Below are 17398 nucleotides of genomic sequence, written 5' to 3' on the forward strand. Positions count from 1 at the left end.
GTGATGTTGGTGGTGGTGATGTTGGTGGTGGTGATGGTGGTGGTGATGTTGGTGGTGGTGATGTTGGTGGTGGTGATGGTGGTGATGTTGGTGGTGGTGATGTTGGTGGTGATGGTGGTGGTGATGTTGTTGGTGGTGATGTTGGTGGTGGTGATGGTGGTAGTGGTGGTGATGATGGTGGTGAAGGTGGTGGTGATGTTGGTGGTGGTGATGGGTGGTGGTGATGTTGGTGGTGATGGTGGTGGGGGTGTGGTGATGTTGGTGGTGGTGATGTTGGTGGTGGTGGTGATGGTGGTGGTGGTGATGTTGGTGGTGATGTTGGTGGTGGTGATGGTGGGGGTGATGGTGGTAGTGGGGGTGGTGGTGGTGATATTGGTGGTGGTGATGGTGGTGATGTTGGTGGTGGTGATGGTGGTGATGTTGGTGGTGCTGTTGGTGGTGGTGATGGTGGTGATGTTGGTGGTGGTGATGGTGGTGGTAGTAGTACTAGTAGTAGTAGTGGTGGTGGTAGTAGTGGTGGTGGTGGTAGTGGTGGTAGTAGTGGTGGTGGTAGTAGTGGTGGTGGTGGTAGTATTAGTGGTGGTGGTAGTAGTAGTGGTAGAATTGGTGGTGGTAGTGGTGGTAGTGGTAGTGATGGTGGTAGTGATGGTGGTAATGATGATAGTGATGGTGGCAGTGATGGTGGTAGTGGTGGTGGTAGTGATGATAGTGATGGTAGTGATGGTAGTGGTGGTAGTAGTGATGGTGGTGATGGTGGTAGTGATGGTGGTAGTGATGGTGGTAGTAATGGTAGTGGTGGTGGTGGTAGTGGTGGCGATGGTAATAGCGATGATGATGGTAATGGTGGTGATGGTGGTGGTAGTGGTGGTGATGATGGTGGTGATGGTGGTGGTAGTGGTGGTGGTGGTAGTGGTGGTGGTGGTGGTGGTGGTGGTGGTAGTGGTGGTGGTGGTAGTGGTGGTAGTGGTGGTGGTGGTAGTGGTGGTGGTGGTAGTGGTGGTGGTGGTAGTGGTGGTGGTAATGGTGGTGGTGGTAGTGGTGGTGGTGGTGGTAATGGTGGTGGTGGTGGTGGTGGTGGTAGTGGTGGTGGTGGTGGTGGTGGTAATGGTGGTGGTGGTAGTGGTGGTGGTGATGGTGGTGATGGTGGTGATAGTGGCGATACATTTGGTGGTGGTGGTTAGTGTACTGCTGATGATGATGGTGGTCCCTCTGCTGATGATTGGTGATGGCACCTCTGATGGTGATGGTACTGCTGATGATGATGGTGGTCCCTCTGCTGATGATGATGGGTGATGGCACCTCTGATGGTGATGGTACTGCTGATGATGATGGTACCTTTGCTGATGATAGTGATGATGATGGTACCTCTGATGATGATGGTACCTCTGATGATGATGATGATGATACCTCTGATGATACCTCTGATGATGATGGTAGTGATGATGATAGTGATGATAGTGCTGCTGATGATGATAGTGATGATGATAGTGATGATGATAGTGCTGATGATGTTGAAGGTACCTCTGCTGATGATAGTGATGATAGTGCTGATGATGATGATGATGGTACCTCTGCTGATGATAGTGATGATGATAGTGCTGCTGATGATGTTGATGATGTTGATGATGTTGATGGTACCTCTGCTGATGATGATGTTGAAGGTACCTCTGCTGATGATGATGATGATGATGTTGATGGTACCTCTGCTGATGATGATGGTACCTCTGCTGATGATGATGATGTTGATGGTACCTCTGCTGATGATGATGTTGAAGGTACCTCTGCTGATGATGTTGATGGTACCTCTGCTGATACCTCTGATGATGATGGTACCTCTGCTGCTGATGATGGTAGTGATGATAGTGATGATGATAGTGCTGCTGCTGATGATGATAGTGATGAGGATAGTGCTGATGATGTTGATGGTACCTCTGCTGATGATGATGATGGTACCACCGCCGCCGTTGATGATGATGATGGTGTAGGCCCCACGCCACATCCGGACAAACCCCACGCGCGTCAAATCCCCCGCGGCTGCGCGCACTGCGCATGCGCGACCGCCCCCCGCCCTCCCACTCCTCCCATCCGCTTTCGCTACTTGCGAGGCTCCGCCCCTTTCCCCCCAGCGTGGTGTGGGGGAGTCGCGTCAAATCCGTCGCGGCCGCGCGCTCTGCGCATGCGCCTTGGTGACGCTAAGGGAGGGGTGGGGCTCTAAGGGTCCCCCTTCAATTTAAATGCCGGGTGGGGGGGGGTGTGAGGTGAATCGATTTGAATGTCAACCGTTTCGATCCGGTAGTCGATTCCGCTATTGATAAGCGATCATTTAAATCGAAGGGCGAGTGGGGGGGGGAGTTGAACTCCACGGGGTCGGGCCCGCGTGTTATGACCAAGGGTTGCTGCCCGAAACGTCAAATATATCGAGACAAGTTTCGATCCATTCAAAGCCGAGGGAATCGAATCGACGAAAGAATCGGAAGAGATGTGGACTCGATAGAGAGAATCTGAATCGCGTCGATTCTGTGGAATCGATTCTGGCTCGATATCCCAACAAAGTGCACGTGGTGTACCTAGCCTGTCACCACGTGGTGTGCGTGCACCTAGCCTGTCACCACGTGGTGTGTGTGCACCTAGCCTGGCACAGAGGATCAGGGCCCAGCGGATTGGGTGATTGTTTTATTGAGAATCGACACAAACACAAAGTAATCGGATCGTGAGTTGGGGCACAGAGACCCACAGACTCACCACACAGAGACCCACAGACTCACCACACAGAGACCCACAGACTCATCACACAGAGACCCACAGACTCATCACACAGAGACCCACAGACTCACCATAGAGAGACCCACAGACTCATCACACAGAGACCCACAGACTCATCACACAGAGACCCACAGACTCGCTACACAGAGACCCACAGACTCATCACACAGAGACCCACAGACTCATCACACAGAGACCCACAGACTCACCATAGAGAGACCCACAGACTCATCACACAGAGACCCACAGACTCATCACACAGAGACCCACAGACTCATCACACAGAGACCCACAGACTCATCACACAGAGACCCACAGACTCATCACACAGAGACCCACAGACTCATCACACAGAGACCCACAGACTCATCACACAGAGACCCACAGACTCACCACACTGAGACCCACAGACTCATCACACAGAGACCCACAGACTCATCACACAGAGACCCACAGACTCACCACACAGAGACCCACAGACTCACCACACTGAGACCCACAGACTCATCACACAGAGACCCACAGACTCATCACACAGAGACCCACAGACTCATCACACAGAGACCCACAGACTCACCACACAGAGACCCACAGACTCACCACACAGAGACCCACAGACTCATCACACAGAGACCCACAGACTCGCTACACAGAGACCCATAGACTCATCACACAGAGACCCACAGACTCATCACACAGAGACCCACAGACTCATCACACAGAGACCCACAGACTCATCACACAGAGACCCAGACTCATCACACAGAGACCCACAGACTCACCACACAGAGACCCACAGACTCACCACACAGAGACCCACAGACTCATCACACAGAGACCCACAGACTCATCACACAGAGACCCACAGACTCATCACACAGAGACCCACAGACTCACTACACAGAGACCCACAGACTCACCACACAGAGACCCACAGACTCACCACACAGAGACCCACAGACTCATCACACAGAGACCCACAGACTCGCTACACAGAGACCCATAGACTCATCACACAGAGACCCACAGACTCATCACACAGAGACCCACAGACTCATCACACAGAGACCCACAGACTCACCACACAGAGACCCACAGACTCATCACACAGAGACCCACAGACTCATCACACAGAGACCCACAGACTCATCACACAGAGACCCACAGACTCACCACACAGAGACCCACAGACTCACCACACAGATACCCACAGACTCACCACACAGAGACCCACAGACTCATCACACAGAGACCCACAGACTCATCACACAGAGACCCACAGACTCATCACACAGAGACCCACAGACTCGCTACACAGAGACACACAGACTCACCACACAGAGACCCACAGACTCACCACACTGAGACACACAGACTCACCACCACACAGAGACCCACAGACTCACCACACTGAGACACACAGACTCACCACACTGAGACCCACAGACTCACCACACAGAGACCCACAGACTCACCACACTGAGACACACAGACTCACCACCACACAGAGACCCACAGACTCACCACACAGAGACCCACAGACTCACCACACTGAGACACACAGACTCACCACACAGAGACCCACAGACTCACCACCACCACACAGAGACCCACAGACTCACCACACAGAGACCCACAGACTCACCACACAGAGACCCACAGACTCACCACCACCACACAGAGACCCACAGACTCACCACACAGAGACCCACAGACTCACCACACAGAGACCCACAGACTCACCACACAGAGACCCACAGACTCACCATAGAGACCCACAGACTCACCACCACACAGAGACCCACAGACTCACCATAGAGACCCACAGACTCACCACACAGAGACCCATAGACTCACCACACAGAGACCCACAGACTCACCACCACCACACAGAGACCCACAGACTCACCACACAGAGACCCACAGACTCACCACACAGAGACCCACAGACTCACCACACAGAGACCCACAGACTCACCACCACCACACAGAGACCCACAGACTCACCACACAGAGACCCACAGACTCACCACACAGAGACCCACAGACTCACCACACAGAGACCCACAGACTCACCATAGAGACCCACAGACTCACCACCACACAGAGACCCACAGACTCACCATAGAGACCCACAGACTCACCACACAGAGACCCACAGACTCACCATAGAGACCCACAGACTCACCACACAGAGACCCACAGACTCACCACACAGAGACCCACAGACTCACCACAGAGACCCACAGACTCACCACACAGAGACCCACAGACTCACCACACAGAGACCCACAGACTCACCATAGAGACCCACAGACTCACCACCACACAGAGACCCACAGACTCACCATAGAGACCCACAGACTCACCACACAGAGACCCACAGACTCACCATAGAGACCCACAGACTCACCACACAGAGACCCACAGACTCACCACACAGAGACCCACAGACTCACCACACAGAGACCCACAGACTCACCATAGAGACCCACAGACTCACCACCACACAGAGACCCACAGACTCACCATAGAGACCCACAGACTCACCACACAGAGACCCATAGACTCACCATAGAGAGACCCACAGACTCACCACACAGAGACCCACAGACTCACCACACAGAGACCCACAGACTCACCACACAGAGACCCACAGACTCACCACACAGAGACCCACAGACTCACCACACAGAGACCCATAGACTCACCACACAGAGACCCACAGACTCACCACACAGAGACCCACAGACTCACCACACAGAGACCCACAGACTCACCACACAGAGACCCACAGACTCACCACACAGAGACCCACAGACTCACCACACAGAGACCCACAGACTCACCACACAGAGACCCATAGACTCACCACACAGAGACCCACAGACTCACCATAGAGAGACCCACAGACTCACCACACAGAGACCCACAGACTCACCACACAGAGACCCACAGACTCACCACACAGAGACCCACAGACTCACCACACAGAGACCCACAGACTCACCACACAGAGACCCATAGACTCACCATAGAGACCCACAGACTCACCACACAGAGACCCACAGACTCACCACACAGAGACCCATAGACTCACCATAGAGACCCACAGACTACTCATCAAAGAGACCCATAGACTCACCACCACACAGAGACCTATAGACTCACCATAGAGACCCATAGACTCACCACCACACAGAGACCCATAGACTCACCACCACACAGAGACCCATAGACTCACCACCACACAGAGACCCATAGACTCACCACCACACAGAGACCCATAGACTCACCACCACACAGAGACCTATAGACTCACCATAGAGACCCATATACCCACCACAGAGACCCACAGACTCATCACCACACAGAGACCCATAGGGCTTTTCGATTTAAAGCTTTCGTGACTGCAGGGATTCATCTTCTTGGTTCTTTCGGTAAAGTCACGTAGAAGGGAAATAATAAAATAATACAAATAAAACATGATAAAATAATTCTCACGACGTTTCGGCCACAACGCAAGCAGCCGTCCTCAGGTGAAGAACAGGTCTGTCAGAAAGACAGCGTCTGAATCATCCTGGTGGTGTTTCATTTAGACGCTGTCTTTCCGACAGCCCTGTTCTTCACCTGAGGACGGCTGCTTGCGTTGTGGCCGAAACGTCGTGAGAATTGTATTTTATTATGTTTTATTTTTATTATTTTATTATTTCCCTTCTACGTGACTTTACCGAAAGAACCAAGAAGATGAATCCCTGCAGTCACGAAAGCTTTACATCCAGATATGCAAATTCTTTTGTCAAGGCGCTCTTCCCCCTCCAACCCAGCTTAAATATACGCTGCCAAGTCTGGTGGTGTGTCATTCAGACGCTGTCTTTCCGACAGCCCTGTTCTTCACCTGAGGATGGCTGCTTGCGTTGTGGCCGAAACGTCGTGAGAATTATTTTATTATGTTTTATTTTTATTATTTTATTATTTCCCTTCTACGTGATGACTTTACCGAAAGAACCAAGAAGATGAACCCATAGGGCTGCCCCTAGAGCTGCCCCTAGAGCTGCCCCTAGAGCTGCCCCTAGAGCTGCTGCCCCTAGAGCTGCCCCTAGAGCTGCTGCCCCTAGGGCTGCCCCTAGTGCTGCGCCTAGAGCTGCCCCTAGAGCTGCTGCCCCTAGAGCTGCCCCTAGGGCTGCCCCTAGAGCTGCCCCTAGGGCTGCCCCTAAAGCTGCCCCTAGAGCTGCTGCCCCTAGAGCTGCCCCTAGGGCTGCCCCTAGAGCTGCCCCTAGAGCTGCTGCCCCTAGAGCTGCCGCCCCTAGAGCTGCCCCTAGAGCTGCTGCCCCTAGAGCTGCCCCTAGAGCTGCCCCTAGAGCTGCCCCTAGGGCTGCCCCTAGGGCTGCCCCTAGAGCTGCCCCTAGAGCTGCCCCTAGGGCTGCCCCTAGAGCTGCCCCTAGAGCTGCCCCTAGAGCTGCCCCTAGAGCTGCTGCCCCTAGAGCTGCTGCCCCTAGAGCTGCTGCCCCTAGAGCTGCCCCTAGAGCTGCTGCCCCTAGAGCTGCCCCTAGGGCTGCCCCTAGAGCTGCCCCTAGAGCTGCCCCTAGAGCTGCTGCCCCTAGAGCTGCCCCTAGGGCTGCCCCTAGAGCTGCCCCCTAAGGCTGCCCCTAGAGCTGCCCCCTAGAGCTGCCCCTAGAGCTGCCCCTAGAGCTGCCCCTAGGGCTGCCCCTAGGGCTGCCCCTAGAGCTGCCCCTAGAGCTGCCCCTAGAGCTGCCCCTAGGGCGCCCCTAGAGCTGCCCCTAGGGCTGCCCCTAGAGCTGCCCCTAGGGCTGCCCCTAGAGCTGCCCCTAGAACTGCTGCCCCTAGAGCTGCTGCCCCTAGAGCTGCCCCTAGAGCTGCTGCCCCTAGAGCTGCCCCTAGAGCTGCCCCTAGAACTGCCCCTAGAGCTGCTGCCCCTAGAGCTGCCCCTAGGGCTGCCCCTAGAGCTGCTGCCCCTAGAGCTGCTGCCCCTAGAGCTGCCCCTAGAACTGCCCCTAGAGCTGCTGCCCTTAGAGCTGCCCCTAGGGCTGCCCCTAGAGCTGCTGCCCCTAGAACTGCCCCTAGAGCTGCTGCCCCTAGAGCTGCCCCTAGAACTGCCCCTAGAGCTGCTGCCCCGAGAGCTGCCCCTAGAGCTGCTGCCCCTAGAGCTGCCCCTAGAACTGCCCCTAGAGCTGCTGCCCCTAGAGCTGCCCCTAGGGCTGCCCCTAGAGCTGCTGCCCCTAGAACTGCCCCTAGAGCTGCTGCCCCTAGAGCTGCCCCTAGAACTGCCCCTAGAGCTGCTGCCCCTAGAGCTGCCCCTAGAGCTGCTGCCCCCCAGTGCAGTAGAAGTGGTGAAGCTGCTCGATGCTGGGACGCTGGGATGGGATGTTGGAGAGGCAGGCAAGCAGCATGGGGGGCAAGCCGGCCACAACACCAACACCACCACCAACACCACCAGCACCACCACCACAACCACCACCAACGCCACCACCAACATCAATACCACCACCACCAGCACCACCACAACCAGCCACACTACCAACACAACTAGCCACACCACCACCAACATCACCACCACCATCAACACTGCCAACATCACCACCACCACCAACACCACCACTAACACCACCACCACCTAGGGATGATGACGACAATGATGGTGGCAGTGGCGATGACGATGGTAGTGATGATGGTTGTGGTAGTGGTGGTGATGGTGGTAGTGGTAGTGATGGTGGTGATGGTGGTGCACGATGGGCCTGAGTCTGAGTCTGGGCCTGGGCCTGAGTCTGAGTCTGGGTCTGAGTCTGAGCCTGAGTCTGGGCCTGAGTCTGGGCCTGAGCCTGAGTCTGGGCCTGAGTCTGGGCCTGAGTCTGGGCCTGAGCCTGAGTCTGGGCCTGAGTCTGGGCCTGAGTCTGGGTCTGAGTCTGAGTCTGGGCCTGAGTCTGGGCCTGAGTCTGGGCCTGAGTCTGGGCCTGAGCCTGAGTCTGGGCCTGGGCCTGGGCCTGTGCGAGGTCGCGTCCCACCGCGGCGGCCCCACGGACGTCGCGAGCCTTGGCCTCATCTAGCGCAGAGCGACCTGGATGGGGGAGGGGGGGAGTGGGGGGTGAGTGGGGGAGGGGGGGGTGAGTGGGGGAGTGGGGGGGGAGTGAGTGGGTGAGTGGGTGGGTGAGTGAGTGGGTGAGTGGGGGAGTGAGTGGGTGGGTGGGTGAGTGAGTGGCTAGGTGAGTAGGTGAGTGGTTGGGTGAGTGAGTGGGTGGATGAGTGGGTGAGTGAGTGGGTGAGCAGGTGAGTGGCTGAGTAGGTGAGTGAGTGGGTGAGTGAGCGGGTGAGCAGGTGAGCGAGATTGCCTGTGCGTGAGTGGAGCGACTCTCACCGATGTTGAGGCGGTCGATGCGGATGGTGGTGAGGTGGCATGGTGAGTGGGGTGGTGAGTGGAGTGGTGAGTGGCGTGGTGAGTAGCCCCTCATGCTGGTGGCGCTGCTCTGGCCAAACTCGGCAAGGAGAAGGGAGCGATGGCTCTCGTCCTTGATCTGGGAGGAAGAGGGGGGGGTTATGGGTTATGGTGGTGGTGGTGGTGGTTGTGGTGGTGATGATGGTGGTGGTGATGATGGTTGTGGTGATGGTTGTGGTGGTGATGATGGTGGTGGTGATGATGGTTGTGGTGATGGTGGTGGTGATGGTGGTGGTGTTGGGGGTGATGATGAAGATGGTGGTGATGGTGGTGATGGTGGTGGTGGTGATGATGATGGTGGTGGTTGGGACACAGTTGGTGTGCCTCTAATCAGTCATCTCAGTCAGTCAGCCCATGGCACCTGCTGGGTCTGTCCCGTGACCTCCTGCTGCATCTAGCCTGGCACAGCAGTCAACCCAGGGCACCTGCTGGGTCTGTCCCGTGACCTCCTCCTCCTGCACCTAGCCTGGCACAGCAGTCAACCCATGCCACCTGCTGGGTCTGTCCCGTGACCTCCTCATGCACCTAGCCTGGCACAGCAGCAGTCAACCCGTGCCATCTGCTGGGTCTGTCCCGTGACCTCCTCATGCACCTAGCCTGGCACAGCAGTCAGCCCGTGCCACCTGCTGGGTCTGTCACGTGACCTCCTGCACCTAGCCTGGCACAGCAGTCAGCCCATACCACTTTCAGGGTCTGTCACGTGACCTCCTCCTCCTGCACCTAGCCTGGCACAGCAGCAGTCAACCCATGGCACCTCCTGGGCCTGTCACGTGTCCCTCACCAGGCAGTTGTGGGTGGTGACGTTGCCGTGTGTCAGCTGTCGGCTGTGCAGGTACCACAGCACACTGCACAGCTGCAGCATCCAGCCCCTATGGTAGCGCAACAGCTGAGAGAGAGAGACGGGTGGGTGGGTGAGTGGGTGAGTGAGTGGGTGAGTGGGTGGGTGAGTGAGTGGGTCAGTGGGTCAGTGGGTCAGTGGGTCAGTGGGTCAGTGGGTGAGTGGATGAGTGGGTGGGTGGGTGAGTGGGTGGGTGGGTGGGTGAGTGGGTGGGTGAGTGGGTGGGTGGGTGAGTGAGTGGGTCAGTGGGTCAGTGGGTCAGTGGGTGAGTGGATGAGTGGGTGGGTGGGTGAGTGGGTGGGTGGGTGGGTGAGTGGGTGAGTGGGTGAGTGGGTGGGTGGGTGAGTGGGTGAGTGGGTGGGTGGGTGGGTGAGTGAGTGAGTGGGTGAGTGGGTGAGTGGGTGGGTGAGTGAGTGAGTGGGTGGGTGGGTGAGTGGGTGAGTGGGTGGGTGGGTGGGTGAGTGAGTGGGTCAGTGGGTCAGTGGGTCAGTGGGTGAGTGGATGAGTGGGTGGGTGGGTGAGTGGGTGGGTGGGTGGGTGAGTGGGTGAGTGAGTGAGTGGGTGAGTGGGTGAGTGGGTGGGTGGGTGAGTGGGTGGGTGGGTGGGTGAGTGAGTGAGTGGGTGAGTGGGTGAGTGGGTGGGTGAGTGAGTGAGTGAGTGGGTGGGTGGGTGGGTGGGTGGGTGAGTGAGTGGGTCAGTGGGTCAGTGGGTCAGTGGGTGAGTGGATGAGTGGGTGGGTGGGTGAGTGGGTGGGTGGGTGGGTGAGTGGGTGAGTGAGTGAGTGGGTGAGTGGGTGAGTGGGTGGGTGAGTGGGTGAGTGGGTGGGTGGGTGGGTGGTTGAGTGAGTGAGTGAGTGGGTGGGTGGGTGAGTGGGTGAGTGGGTGGGTGAGTGAGTGGGTGAGCGGGTGGGTGAGCGGGTGGGTGAGTGAGTGAGTGAGTGGGTGGGTGGGTGAGTGAGTGGGTGAGTGAGTGGGTGAGTGGGTGGGTGGGTGAGTGGGTGGGTGGGTGAGTGAGTGGGTGGGTGGGTGAGTGAGTGAGTGGGTGGGTGAGTGGGTGAGTGGGTGGGTGAGTGGGTGGGTGGGTGGGTGAGTGGGTGGGTGAGTGAGTGGGTGAGTGGGTGAGTGAGTGGGTGGGTGGGTGAGTGAGTGAGTGGGTGGGTGGGTGAGTGAGTGAGTGAGTGGGTGAGTGAGTGAGTGGGTGGGTGAGTGAGTGAGTGGGTGGGTGAGTGGGTGGATGGGTGGATGGATGGGTGAGTGGGTGAGTGGGTGGGTGGGTGGGTGAGTGAGTGGGTCAGTGGGTGGGTGGGTGGGTGAGTGGGTGGGTGGGTGAGTGAGTGGGTGGGTGGGTGGGTGAGTGGGTGGGTGGGTGAGTGGGTGGGTGAGTGGGTGAGTGGGTGGGTGGGTGAGTGGGTGGGTGAGTGGGTGGGTGGGTGAGTGGGTGGGTGAGTGGGTGGGTGGGTGGGTGGGTGAGTGAGTAGGTGGGTGAGTGAGTGAGTGAGTGGGTGGGTGGGTGAGTGGGTGGGTGAGTGAGTGGGTGGGTGGGTGAGTGGGTGGGTGGGTGAGTGAGTGGGTGGGTGGGTGGGTGAGTGGGTGGGTGAGTGAGTGGGTGGGTGAGTGAGTGGGTGGGTGGGTGGGTGAGTGGGTGGGTGGGTGAGTGAGTGGGTGGGTGGGTGGGTGAGTGGGTGAGTGAGTGGGTGAGTGAGTGGGTGGGTGGGTGGGTGAGTGGGTGGGTGGGTGGATGGGTGAGTGGGTGGGTGAGTGAGTGGGTGGGTGGGTGAGTGGGCGAGTGAGCGAGCGAGCAGGTGAGTGAGTGAGCAGGTGAGTGAGTGAGTGAGCGGGTGAGTGGGTGAGTGAGTGGGTGAGTGAGTGAGTGGGTGGGTGAGTGAGTGAGTGGGTGAGTGAGTGAGCAGAGTGAGTGAGTGAGTGAGTGGGTGAGTGAGTGAGTGAGTGAATGAGTGAGTGGGCGAGTGAGTGAGTTCGTGGGTGAGTGGGTGAGTGGGTGAGTGAGCACTGTCCACCCTCACCTCGTCGTGACGTAGAGGGTGAGCGATGAGGCTGTGTAGGTCCCTGCCCCTCACGAACTGCAGCACCAGGAACCCCAGCAGCCTCCCCTCGTCCACGTTGAAGCCTCGAAGTCCAACCACGTGGTCGTGACGAACCAGGCTGCTCCACACACACAGACAAAGGTCCCCCAGGTAGCCTCCAGCAGGGCCGTAGGGGCAAGTGCTGCAAGTGGCGAGTAGCACCACCTATGATGCACACACACAGACAAAGATCCCCCAGGTAGCCTCCAGCAGGGCCGTAGGGGCAAGTGCTGCTGCACGCACACGGACAAAGATCCCCCAGGTAGCCTCCAGCAGGGCTGTAGGAGCAAGTGCTGCTCCACACACACAGACAAAGGTCCCCCAGGTAGCCTCCAGCAGGGCCGTAGGGGCAAGTGCTGCTACACGCACACGGACAAAGATCCCCCAGGTAGCCTCTAGCAGGGTTCTAGGGGCAAGTGCTGATACACACACACGGACAAAGATCCCCCAGGTAGCCTCTAGCAGGGCTGGAGGGCCAAGTGCTGCTCCACACACACAAAGATCCCCCAGGTAGCCTCTAGCAGGGCTGTAGGGGCAAGTGCTGCCACACACACAGACAAAGATCCCCCAGGTAGCCTCTAGCAGGGCTGTAGGGGCAAGTGCTGCCACACACACAGACAAAGATCCCCCAGGTAGCCTCTAGCAGGGCTGTAGGGGCAAGTGCTGCTACACACACACGGACAAAGATCCCCCAGGTAGCCTCTAGCAGGGCTGTAGGGGCAAGTGCTGCCACACACACAGACAAAGATCCCCCAGGTAGCCTCTAGCAGGGCTGTAGGGGCAAGTGCTGCTACACACACGCAGACAAAGATCCCCCAGGTAGCCTCTAGCAGGGCTGTAGGGGCAAGTGCTGCCACACACACAGACAAAGATCCCCCAGGTAGCCTCTAGCAGGGCTGTAGGGGCAAGTGCTGCTACACACACGCAGACAAAGATCCCCCAGGTAGCCTCTAGCAGGGCTGTAGGGGCAAGTGCTGCTACACACACACGGACAAAGATCCCCCAGGTAGCCTCTAGCAGGGCTGTAAGGGAAAGTGCTGCTACACACACGCAGACAAAGATCCCCCAGGTAGCCTCTAGCAGGGCTGGAGGGGCAAGTGCTGCTACACGCACACAGACAAAGGTCCCCCAGGTAGCCTCCAGCAGGGCTGGAGGGGCAAGTGCTGCTACACGCACACGGACAAAGATCCCCCAGGTAGCCTCTAGCAGGGTTCTAGGGGCAAGTGCTGCTACACGCACACAGACAAAGATCCCCCAGGTAGCCTCTAGCAGGGCTGGAGGGCCAAGTGCTGCTCCACACACACAGACAAAGATCCCCCAGGTAGCCTCTAGCAGGGCTCTAGGGGCAAGTGCTGCCACACACACATACAAAGATCCCCCAGGTAGCCTCTAGCAGGGCTCTAGGGGCAAGTGCTGCTACACACACGCGGACAAAGATCCCCCAGGTAGCCTCTAGCAGGGCTCTAGGGGAAAGTGCTGCTACACACACACGGACAAAGATCCCCCAGGTAGCCTCTAGCAGGGCTCTAGGGGCAAGTGCTGCTACACACACACGGACAAAGATCCACCAGGTAGCCTCTAACAGGGCTGGAGGGGCAAGTGCTGCTCCACACACAGACAAAGATCCCCCAGGTAGCCTCTAGCAGGGCTGTAGGGACAGGTGCTGTTAGCAGTGAGTAGCACCACTACCACCACTACTACCACCACCACCACTACCACCACTACCACCACCACTACCACCACCACCACTACTACCACCACCACCACTACCACCACCACTACCACCGCCACCACTACTACCACCACTACCACCACCACCACTACCACCACTACCACCACCACTACCCCCACCACTACTACCACCCCTACCACCACCACTACCACCACCACCACTACCACCACCACTACCACCACTACCACCACCACTACCACCACCACCACTACCACCACCACTACCACCACTATTACCACTACCACCACTACTACCAGGACCACCACCACCACTACTACCACCACCACTACCACCCCCACCACTACCACCACCACTACCACCACTACTACCACGACCACCACCACCACTACCACCACTACCACCACCACTACCACCCCCACCACTACCACCACCACTACCACCACTACTACCACGACCACCACCACCACTACTACCAGGACCACCACCACCACTACTACCACCACTACCACCACCACCACTACTACCAAAGACAAAGATCCCCCGTGTAGCCTCTAACAGACTGTAGGGGCAAGTGCTGTTAGCGAGCACCTATGAAGGCCGGCACGGCACACGAGGGGGTGGGTGGCCAGCACCACGCCCGGCCGCCTTTGTCTCCCTAGCGGCGATGTTTACACATTGCATCCGGTACGCATTTGAGGCTGAGTCGACCTAGGGGAGGCCCATGACCGGTTCAGAGAATCGTTGTCACTGGTGTTGGCCAAGAGCGGGAATTGAACTCGGGTTGCCGGGTTCATAGCGCAATGCCACCCCAAGTAGTTTGTGTGTGTGTCTGTGTGTGTGTGTCTGTGTGTCTGTGTGTGTGTATGTGTGTGTGTCTGTGTGTGTGTCTGTGTGTGTGTCTGTGTGTCTGTATCAGTGTGCGCTTTACTTTACATGCTCCCCCCCTTTTAAAATTCATGATTTCACGTCCCCCCTCCCTCCCCCTCCCTCCCCCTCCCTCACCTCATGATCTCCACGTCGCGTCTGAACGCGGCCACCGACTCCGCGTCGAGGAAGATCTTCTTGACGAGCAGCGTGGTGCCCGCCAGCGCCCTGCGGTACGACACTCCGTACGCCGCCGTGTCCCACCGGGGAACTCTCCGTGTCCCACCGGGGACTCTCCGTGTCCCACCGGGGAATCTCCGTGTCCCACCGGGGAGTCTCCGTGTCCCACCAGGGTCTCTCCGTGTCCCACCGGGGTCTCTCCGTAGGTCACGTGACCCACCAGGCGACCCCGCCTGGCCCCGCTTCAGCTCCAGGAGGCCCAAGGGAGGCCTCCACAGGCCGCAGGAAGCCGTCACGGGGAACTCGGGGGCCGTCTGGGTACCGCTGGGGTTGTCCGTGGTGTCTGATGAGACCAACACTGACATCATCACCACCACCACCACCACCATCATCACCATCACCACCAGCACCAGCACCACCACACCACCACACCACGCCACCACCACCACCACCCGGGGGGAGGGAGAGGCGGAGAGAGACAAAGAGAGAGACCCAGAGACAGAGAGAGAGACACGAGCACTCACCACGAGTACTCACTCCTCACCGTTACCTGAGGGCTGCAAATGAAGTTGCCGTGGATGTTGAGACGACGTCACTGCGACACCGCCCACGTGACCGCCCACGTGACCGCCCTCGTGACCACCCACGTGACCGCCCACGTCACCGCTCACGTGACCGCCATCGTCACCGTCCACGTCATCTGAGAGACAGAGGTGGGGGGAGGGATGAGATGGGGGGGTGAGAGGGGGAGGGGTGAAGGGGAGGGGTGAGAGGGGGAGGGGTGAGGGGGGTGAGGGGTGGGTGAGGGGGGGTGAGGGGGGGGCGGGAGGTGTGAGGTGGGGGGGTGAGAAGGGGAGGGGTGAGAGGGGGAGGGGGAGGGGTGAGAAGGGGGGCGGATTAAGTTGAGAGGCTGTGGCTCAGCGAGATCCTCCGGCCTCACTCCTCACCCTCCTCACCACCCTCCTCACTACTCACCACACTCCTCACCACTCACTCACCACTCTCCTCACCACTCTCCTCCTCATCGCGGCTGATGTGGGCGAACGTGAATCTGCCCTGCCCGCGCAGGAGCCTGACGTAGGCCCGACAGGTGTCCCGGCCATTCCCTCTGTCACCGCCCCTTCACTCTCTTCCTCACCACTCACTCACCACTCTCACCACTCACTCACCACCCTCCTCACCGCTCTCCCCACCCTCCTCACCGCGACTGATGTCGGCGAACGTGAACCCGTCCTGCTCGCGCAAAAGCCTGACATAGGCCCGACAGGCGTCCCGGCCTTTCCCTCCGTCACCGCCCCTTCACTCTCCTCTTCCTCACCACTCACTCACCACTCACTCACCACCCTCCTCACCCTCCTCACAGCTCTCCCCACGCTCCTCACCGCCCTCCCCACCCTCCTCACCGTGACTGATGTCGGCGAACGTGAACCCGTCCTGCTCGCGCAAAAGCCTGACGTAGGCCCGACAGGCGTCCCGGCCTTTCCCTCCGTCACCGCCCCGTCACTCTCCTCACCACTCACTCCTCACCACTCACTCACCACTCACTCACCACTCACTCACCACTCACTCCTCACCACTCACTCACCACTCACTCACCACCCTCACCACCCTCCTCACCACTCTCCTTCTCACCGCGGATGATGTCGGACCTGCCCGCGCAGAAGCCTGACGTAGGCCCGACAGGCGTCCTGGCTCTTCCCTCCTCTTCCTCACACTCCTCACCACTCACTCACCACTCACCCCACCCTCCTCACTCACCATTCACTCACCACCCTCCTCACCACCCTCCCCACCCTCCTCACCGCGGCTGATGTCGGCGAACGTGAACCCGTCCTGCTCGCTCAAAAGCCTGACGTAGGCCCGACAGGCGTCCCGGCCCTTCCTGCGCACGGCGTTGACGAGCGAGCGGCTCAGCTCGTGGTCGGGGAGGCAGCCGGCGCCGGCCAGCGCCGCGTCGCTCTCCTGCAGGCTCAGGACGCCCTCCTGGACAAGTCCCACGGACACGAGACGCGTCGCCGTGACGCCCACGCGCTGAACCACGGCGCTGTAGTGGCGCTGCAGCCAGCACTCTGGGGGGGGGGGGGTGCGGCGGGGGGAGTGGCGGGCAGAGGGAAGACAAGGAGGCGGGGGGGGGTCTTCACCGGCAAGTCTTACTACTTGTGATTCTTGCACCTGCTCATCCAAACGCTTCTCGTGCTCGTGACCAAAACACTCCTCTACGTCGTGACCAAAACACTCCTCTAACACGTGACCAAAACACTCCTCTAACACGTGACCAAAACACTCCTCCCTCCACCACCACCTCCTCACCCGACCACTCCACCACCACCTCCTCCTCACCCGATCACTCCACCACCACCACCACCTCCACCACCACCTCCTCCACCTCCTCCACTACCTCCACCACCACCACCTCCACCACCACCACCTCCTCCACCACCTCCACCACCACCTCCACCACCACCTGACCCGACCACTCCACCACCACCACCTCCACCACCTCCTCACCCGACCACTCCACCACCA

At 58.6% G+C, this 17398-nt stretch overlaps 1 protein-coding gene across 1 annotated transcript in view; it reads right to left on the reverse strand.

The window, feature by feature from the left end:
• Positions 1-8676: 8676 nt before the first annotated feature.
• Positions 8677-17398, reverse strand: part of LOC144952973 (uncharacterized) — a 9660-nt gene continuing 938 nt past the window's right edge. Inside the window, exons 3-8 of the mRNA XM_078883457.1 lie at positions 16675-16941; positions 15423-15572; positions 14831-15215; positions 12076-12214; positions 9996-10100; positions 8677-8839 (exon numbers count right to left, since the gene is read on the reverse strand). Coding sequence (XP_078739583.1) covers positions 8825-8839; positions 9996-10100; positions 12076-12214; positions 14831-15215; positions 15423-15572; positions 16675-16941 — 1061 coding nt within the window. The 3' untranslated portion in view covers positions 8677-8824. The remainder of the gene's footprint in view (positions 8840-9995; positions 10101-12075; positions 12215-14830; positions 15216-15422; positions 15573-16674; positions 16942-17398) is intronic.

This window comes from Lampetra fluviatilis, chromosome 71 (genome assembly GCF_964198595.1).
Source record: "Lampetra fluviatilis chromosome 71, kcLamFluv1.1, whole genome shotgun sequence".
NCBI lineage: Eukaryota > Metazoa > Chordata > Hyperoartia > Petromyzontiformes > Petromyzontidae > Lampetra > Lampetra fluviatilis.